Source organism: Teleopsis dalmanni, chromosome 1 (genome assembly GCF_002237135.1).
Source record: "Teleopsis dalmanni isolate 2A chromosome 1, ASM223713v2, whole genome shotgun sequence".
In the NCBI taxonomy this organism is placed as follows: Eukaryota; Metazoa; Arthropoda; class Insecta; order Diptera; family Diopsidae; genus Teleopsis; species Teleopsis dalmanni.
Window position 1 is genome coordinate 8,148,118 of NC_051846.1, and position 9,082 is coordinate 8,157,199.

The 9,082-nt window shown below is 37.4% G+C and overlaps 1 protein-coding gene across 1 annotated transcript in view; it reads right to left on the reverse strand.

Annotated features, from left to right (window-relative positions):
- Window positions 1-793: 793 nt before the first annotated feature.
- The window catches only part of LOC119672890 (protein lin-28 homolog), a 21,677-nt gene continuing 13,388 nt past the window's right edge, over window positions 794-9,082 (reverse strand). Inside the window, exons 2-4 of the mRNA XM_038084053.1 lie at window positions 1,498-1,616; window positions 1,096-1,392; window positions 794-1,026 (exon numbers count right to left, since the gene is read on the reverse strand). Of these exons, the coding sequence (XP_037939981.1) occupies window positions 964-1,026; window positions 1,096-1,392; window positions 1,498-1,616 (479 nt within the window). The 3' untranslated portion in view covers window positions 794-963. The remainder of the gene's footprint in view (window positions 1,027-1,095; window positions 1,393-1,497; window positions 1,617-9,082) is intronic.

The following is a 9,082-nucleotide window of genomic DNA, read 5'->3' on the forward strand; positions in this document are numbered from 1 at the left end:
AAGGAAAACAGGTGAATATATTAAGAGTTATTTCACTATAGACAACTTAAACAATGCTAGGCACGTTATTTACAGAAGAAACGAAAAATATCTTAATGAAGTATTCAGTTGGTTTTAGTCAAAATTATTGACGGCATACGTTGCCCGTATATAGCATCTGTTAAGTGAACTAAATGTAATTAGAATATTTAAATCCGGATTAATTTGACTGCCTTAATACTTAGAATGAAAATAAAGAGTATTTATTTTACCAACAGCTCAATTTTAAATTACTATAAAAAAGAAATATCTGTTCACGAGACTCAAATAAAGGTTAGTACTTTTAAAGTTTTGTAAGAAAATAGATTGATATCTTTTATATTTATGATTGAATGAAAGATTGAAATTTATTAAATTATTAAATAATTACACATATATTACTAGTGCCAAAAGCAAAAAAAAATAAATAAATTTCAAAGATAGCGACTTTAAAGATTTAATAGAAAATTTAATGGTATTAAGTTATATTACAAGCATTCGTCATTATTTTGTGTGTAAATAACTTTTATAGAATGAAGTACAAAATAAGTTTTGAAGATATTAATTTACATGATCAAAAAGGGTTTTTTTTAGAAGTTTAAAGTAGAACTTAATTTCTAATTATTATTATTAACTAATATAGAAAGATAGAATTATTTGTAATGTATAAAATTTTTTCATACTTAATTAAAGTTACACTAAAATTGATCTAAACTATGTTTTAGTAAAATACTTAAACCTAAACTTATTTAACTTAAAGTCAAAAGTAGTTCGTATCAAGTAACAAAATCTATTTCAAATTGTCTTTTAGCTTAGATTTACATAGGAAATATTTAAGTTACATTTTTGTACTTTATCAACGCTCATGTTTTACTTAACAGTTTCTAACTGTTTTTGTACTTAAGTTTTGTAACTAAGAAAAAGTATATAATGGTTTATCTATATTCATGTCGTTGGACTAGCTGCAGTCTCGGATGTCGCCCGAGATGTTGTAGCCGTGCCTTGTTCCTACAATAAGATATTTTAAAATATTTTTAATTATTTTTTTAGCCACCACTGTTGTAAAATGAAACTCACCTTTTTGAAAGGACAATCGGCGAATAAATGGTCTTCCTGCTTGCATATATGGCAACGTTTTGGTTGTGGTCCTAACTCACATTTCGATGCGATATGATTTGCAAATTCGCCGCAATTATAGCAACGTATACGGCGAAAACGTTTTTTGGTTCGCGGCCGAAATGTACTGCCGTGGCAATCTTCGCTGTTTCGTCCTGAAACACGTGTTGCTTCTAGTCCACGTTCGGTCTGTTTACATTCAAACTCCACCTCTTCCTGCTCACCGAGCGAACGAAAGCCACTCATTTGTATCACGCTCTAATATAATAATAAATTATTATTTATTAAAACAAAATATTTAACATTAAAAAAAATGGAATTTTATTCATCCTATTTTGGAGGATGCTGTATGGTGTGTCTTACCTGGTGTACGAAAACTTCTTGTCCTTCATCATTTGGTGTTATGAATCCCCAGCCTTTTGCAACATTAAACCATTTACATTTACCATAACGCACTCCCTCCACTTCATGCGGACTAAGCTCTGTAAATGAAAATTAATAAAAAATATTAAATTAAAATACAAAAATGGTTGTAAATTATAAGCGTTTTTATAATTGGGTTTTATGATCTTTATTTCAATTTCTTTAACACAATGTAAATTATAAACGTTTTTATAATTGGGTTTTGATTTCATTTAATTTATACAATTGAATTTATACAATTTCGGTTATTGATTGTTTAATCACTTTTTTATGTGTACCCGTGTGTTGACACGTTCGCGATCGAAAAACAAGAGACAGCATCAAACCAACGGAGTTTACTTGCAGCCCAAAAAATATAACAAAAAAATTGCTCATCTCGAGCGCAAAAACAAAAGGCAATAAAAACAAGACTTAGAACCGTTGGTTTGATTACATCTTATACAGGGTTAGTTAGATAAATTAATTAACCATATATTAACCATATAAAATATTATATATGAATTATATAATATATTAATTATAATAATTTAATTATACAATATATGATTTAAAATAAATTAAAATATAATAAAATATAATATATAAATCATATAACACATCAATTATAATAATTCTACAGAATCCTACAATATTAACAATTTGACTTTAACCGCTCTAACATCCCGCCCCCCTTGAAAGGATTTTCAATTGGTAATAGTGCGAGTTTGTGGATTGGACGCCGTATTACTCCTTTTGGGGTTTGCACATCAACAACACGAACCAAATTATCTGGACCCCTGATGCAATGCACGATTCGGCCCATCAACCAGCGTTGTGGAGGCATATTGTCTTCATGGATTAAAACCAGAGCCCCCTCGGTGATGTTAGATTGTTCTTCTGTCCATTTGGTGCGTATCTGCAGCTCATTCAGATAGTCTCTAGACCATCTGCGCCAGAAGTGATGTTTGACTGCGGTTATACGAGACCATTTATCAATTAATGAAGCAGCTTCATACTGAGGACTTGGTTCAGATAAAGTTTTGAGCGGCCCACCGATAAGAAAATGTGCTGGCGTTAGCGCTTCATAATCGCTCGGGTCACAAGAATGAGGTGTGATTGGTCGCGAATTTAAGATAGCTTCGATTTCAATCAGTGCTGTTCCAAGCTCCTCAAAGGTGAATCGAGTATTTGATAGTGTTCGATACAGATGGCCTTTCGCGCTTTTTACAGCCGCTTCCCATAGACCTCCAAAGTGAGGTGCTCGGGGCGGTATAAAATTGAAATTTATGAATTGGTTGCTGCAAAAGGTCTGCAGCATCACTTGATTAGACTTCTCGAAAAACATTCTTTTTAACTCTGCTAGTTTGTTGTTAGCCCCAACGAAGTTCGTGGCGTTGTCGCAATAGATGTCTGATGGTAACCCTCGTCTACCGATTAACCTTTTCAGTGCTGCAATAAATGCCTCCGTAGATAAGTCTGACACGGCTTCTAGATGAGCTGCCTTTGTAGACAAACAAACGAACACGGCTATATAGGTCTTATATGGAACCCGTCCCCGAATTCGGAGATACGTTAATATCGGACCGCAAAAATCTACCGCAGTACGCGCGAAAGGACGACTTGGAGTGAGGCGTTCGATTGGGAGATTACCCATCATTTGATTAAGTAGTTTGGGTTTATAACGCACGCAGTGAATACACGAGTGCACGACTCGGCGTGCAATTTCTCGAATATTAATTATCCAGAAGTTTAGTCGAGTAAGGGCAATTAGTGCTTTTGCGCCTGCATGATAGTTGCACAAGTGTATATGCCGAACATAAAGTTCCACAAAATAACAGCCCTTCGGCAACAAAATAGGGTGACGTTGGCCTACTGAGATGTCACTCAGCTCGAGGCGACCTCCCACCTTTAGTAATTGATAACCGAATACATTGTCCAGGAAGGGATTTAGATGCTTTAATGTACCTTCGGCTGGGTTCCCTCGTTGTAGGCGTTGTATATCAATTTCGAAGAATTGCTGTTGGATGACCCAAATAATACAGTGCAATGCCTTTTGTAGCTGAATAGGTTGGAGGGTACATTCTCCGTTCTTCAATTTATTCTTGGTTACATGATAAAAACGCTGTACCTGCGCTATTACTCGTAGCATCTTAGTGTATGAACTATATCTTGACAATACCTGTAATACGTAGTTGTCTTCATTTGTGTTAACGAATACAACCTTTCGCGTCTCTTTATTGACTTCTTCCATATCCAGGTTGTGACATTTCAAATGCGGCCAGTATTTATCAGCGAGTAACAAAAATTCCGGCCCCGTAAACCAACAAGACTCTGATAATTGGCGGATGTTACAGCCGCGCGACACAACATCTGCCGGGTTGGATTGGGTAGGAACGTGTCTCCATTGCCCATTTGCGGTAATATCTTGAATTTCCGCTACTCGATTGCCAACGAATGCAGACAGGGTTGATGAGTGCTGCTTCAACCAATGTAATACAATCTGTGAATCAGTCCAAAAAAACGTTTCACCCTTAAATTGCGCAAATATTGGTTGGACCTTCTGATACAGTTTGGCAAGAAGTAAGGCACCACAGAGTTCTAGTTTAGGTAGCGACTTCCGCTTTATAGGTGCCACACGGGATTTTGCAGTGAATAGCCTGACCGTCACCTTACCTGATGTGTTTTGTGATCGGAGAAATATACAGCAACCATATGCGCGTATTGAAGCGTCACAGAAACCGTGTACATCAACCTGTTGATAGTTTATGGATAGGCAGTACCTCGGCACCTTAACCGATGAAAGCGTTGTAAGATCTTGAATAAATGTTTTCCAAGCTGAGTGAAGATTTTGAGGGACTGACTCGTCCCAGTCCACACGCAAAAGCCACAATTCTTGCATCATAATTTTGGCTACGAGTATGATCGGTGCTAGTAATCCAAGCGGGTCGAATAATGAAGACGCAAGGGATAAGATGGTGCGTTTTGTTACAATATGACCTGGTTGTGCATTAAACGAAAATAGGAAAACATCTTGCATTTGGTGCCACTTGATGCCTAGAGCGCTGGTGACTGTATCTGTATCAAGATTCAAACTCTTTGTTGTAGTATCGCTGATGAAGTCATGATGGTTTGAATGCCATTTGTCAAGATCGAAGCAACCCTTCTGTAGAATGGCCGTTAACTGATGTCTGATATTGGTGAGTTGATCAATGGAATCTGCTCCACCTAAGAAGTCGTCGACAAAGAACGCTGATTTAATGAGTGCAGCGCCTATTGGGTATTGTGTTTCAAATTTGTCCGCCAAATACTGCAAACTCCTGGTTGCTAGGAAAGGTGCTGATGCAGTACCATAAGTGACTGTATTCAACTCGTAAGTACTAACAGGATCGGACTCCGTATCTCGCCAAAAAATATATTGGAATTTTCGATCTGGTTCATCTATCAGTATCTGTCGGTACATCTTAACAATGTCAGCCGTCAAGGCATATCGGTGCAAACGAAATTGAAGTAGCAACAAATATAACTCCGACTGAATTGTCGGGCCGACCAGTAGAATATCATTTAATGAACGTTGCGAAGTTGTTGGACATGACGCATCAAAAACCACCCTCAGCTTGGTCGAAGTGCTCGACGGTTTTAAAACACAATGATGAGGGATATAATAATGAGGTTCGTTGGTTTTCGGAGTCTCAACACGCGTCATGTGTCCGAGCTCTCGATATTGTTTCATGAATTCTTGATAGTCTTGCTTCAGTGCACGATTAGATGACAATCGCCGTTCTACAGAATAAAAACGGCGCAAGGCGATATTGTGTGTCAAACCAAGACAATCTGGTGAATCTTTGAATGGTAACCGAACGACAATTCTTCCCATCGCATTTTGGTGAACCGTTTCACGATATAATGACTCACACGCAACATGTGCTGGTGACCATGACTTTGAAGCCGATTGCACTTCCTCTATCTTCCACATCATTTCTAATTGATCGGAGACTGTATCTTCAACTGATAATAGGCATTTTGCTGCTGGTGATGCAAATGGCTGACCCTTGTACTTGCCAGATACAATCCATCCTAATAGTGTTTTTTGAAGTACTGGAAGATTTTCACCTAGTTTGATTTGACCGACAGACAAAATATCAAAGAAACTTTCAGCTCCAAGCAAAAGATCAACGCGCTTGGATTTAAAGAATTGCTCATCGGCGAGAGGTGTATTTGGTGGAACCTTCCACGACGATATATCGATTTCAGAACTTGGTTGATATGCGATGTGATTCGTAATACCAAAGTTTAAAGCAAGTTCAAAATTTGAATGACGAGATTTGATTGATGTGAACGTCTGATACTTAATGTTGGTCAACGAACTACCAATACTGGAAACATGCAACCGATGTTTATGTTTTGCTAAACTAAGCTTCTTTGAAAACTCCTCCGTTATGAAGTTGACCTGAGAGCATGAATCAAGTAAGGCTCTACCCACTTGATAACTTCCCGATGAATCCTTCACTAAAACCAATGCAGTGGCAAGAATTATTTGCTCGGCCGATGACATATTAAGATGGGAATGGCTGGCAACGTTGTCGTTGGGCATAGCAGCGTGTTCTGTGCGTCGTGATGATCCCGCGCTCTTAATATTCGTTGGCAATTGCGAATGATGCAAGAGAGTGTGATGTGGCTTTGCGCAAACCTTACATTTAAACGTTGATGTACAATTAACCACATGATGGCGTGGCGATAAGCAGTTTATGCAGAGTTTTAGGCTCTTCACCTTTTCAAACCTTTGAACCACCTCCAGTGCCTTAAAACGATGACAATTCTGTATTAGGTGTTCATTGCTAGAACAAAATGAGCAAGAATTGCTAGATGTAGATGCAACAAATGCGTATTGTTTTGAGCGTCTGTTAGTCTTGGAGTTAAGACTATTAGGTTTACGTTGTGATGATGACTGATTGCCGTTTCCACTGTCAAGTGATTCGAGAAACTGGCAATGTCTATCCAACAATTTTGAGCAATCTTCCCAACTGGGTAATGTGTCAAAGTTACGCGATTCATTCCATTTCCTACGTGTAATTGCGTCCGTTTTTTGCATGATTAACGAGATAAGTAGAGCCTCACATATTTGTTTCTCTGTACCTAGCGAACAGAGTGAACCATACAAAGCGGATGCATTGTTTACCAGACTACGGAGTTGTTGGCTTGACTGACCCGATACTGCTGGTAGATCAAATAGTGTCGCGATATTTTCGGCGAAGATTAGGCTATTATTGTCATAGCGCGATTTAAGCCTATCCAGAGCCTTTGGATAGTTTTCATTCGAAATAGGAAATGCCTGTACTGTCTCTAGAGCTTGACCAGTAAGGCAGTTCAGCAAGTGATTAAATTTTTCAATATTTGTGAGGTATATTTCGCGATCTATGTATGATTTGGAGAAACGAATTAATAAAATTGTTATAATCCGAGTACTTACCACTGAATGTAGGTAATTTTAACAGTGGTAATTTTTTACTTGAGGTGGGCATCATTGCTGTTACGTCTAGCACTGATGCATTGTGGGCCTCTTCCTGCAGTTGAGACATGATTAATATTTTGGTGGAAACGTATAGGTCTTCTAATTCATCTCTAGCTGAGTCAGTTGCATCTAATTTCTCGATCAACGTCTGAAAAGCTAAGATTTGTTTAAAATATGATTCTAAAATACCTAGTCGACATTTCAGTTCTGGTTGTGAGAGCGAATTACTCTTTCCTTTGACGAACGCCTTGATTCTTGAAATACTCGCTTTCGTCGAGGCTCGCTGTTGTTTTAGTTCTGACAGTTCTGCCGTAGTGGTTGGCTCTGCCGTTGCCATTGAAACAGTTGTAGATACTTGAGAACAGCAAAGGATTTGACGAAGTCGAAAAGTCACAATAGCAACAGTGAGCTTTCCGAAATTGAACTGCTCTTACGGTGGTTGTTGTCAGACGCGACGTTGACGAACCCGCACACTTACTGATTGGAAGCAAATATTAACCAGTAATCAACAAGTAAGTTAACTTGTTGTTGTTGTTGTAATTGTTCAGCGTGACCTTGATGCGGACACGAGGTTCTATTTGGCGCTTAGCAGAACCTAAGCCGAGAACCATAGAATGCACAATAGTACACACGTACGATAGTATATAGTATATATGTACAGATGTAGGATATTATTAAAGTTAGCACACTTTAGATATATAACCGTTTAGGAGCAATACTCACACGAGCACATTATGGTTACAAATTAACCAAATACAATAAAAGCGAAAGTATGTACAATCAACAAGTAAAGATAGCTTGTTGTTGTTATTTTAACTGTCGAGCACGACCTTGATGCGGACACGAGATTCTATTTTGAGGTTAGCGGACCTAAACCGAGAACCACCAATTGCACAAGAGTATATACGTACGATAGTACATATGTAATATATATATAGATGTACGATATATTATAATGGTTAGCACACGTTAGCTATATAGCTGGTTAGAAAAAGTATTCACACGCGCACATTAATGGTTACAATTATCCAAAAACAATAAAAGCGAAAGTATGTACAATCAACAAGTAAAGATAGCTTGTTGTTGTTATTTTAAATGTCGAGCACGACCTTGATGCGGACACGAGGTTCTGATTTGAGGTTAGCGGACCTAAACCGAGAACCACCAATTGCACAAGAGTATATACGTACGATAGTACATAGGTAATATATATATAGATGTACGATATATTATAATGGTTAGCACACGTTAGCTATATAACTGGTTAGAAGAAATATTCACACGCGCACATAATGGTTACAAATTAACCAAAAACAATAAAAGCGAAAGTATGTACAATCAACAAGTAAAGGTATCTTGTTGTTGTAATGTCGAGCGCGATCTTGATGCGGACACGAGGTTCTGTTTTGAGGTTAGCGGACCTAAACCGAGAACCACCAATTGGACAATAGTATATACGTACGATAGTTCATATGTAGTATATATATAGATGTACGATATATTATAATAGTTAGCACGCGTTAGCTATATAACTGGTTAGAAGAAATATTCACACGCGCACTTTAATGGTTACAAATTAACCAAAAACAATAAAAGCGAAAGTATGTACAATCAACAAGTAAAGGTATCTTGTTGTTGTAATGTCGAGCGCGATCTTGATGCGGACACGAGGTTCTGGTTTGAGGTTAGCGGACCTAAACCGAGAACCACCAATTGCACAATAGTATATACGTTCGACAGTCCACAGAATAGCCGTGTGGAAGAAATGCACACACGCGTACACTAATGATTACAAACTTAATAAGAAAAAATGATTACCACACGTGGGTAATATTTAGATTTTTTAACAAATTGGAGATTAATAACCACTATTAAAATTGCAAAAAGTCCTGTCACGGTCGCCAATGTAAATTATAAGCGTTTTTATAATTGGGGTTTGTGATCTTTATTTCAATTTCTTTAACACAATGTAAATTATAAACGTTTTTATAATTGGGTTTTGATTTCATTTAATTTATACAATTGAATTTATACAAT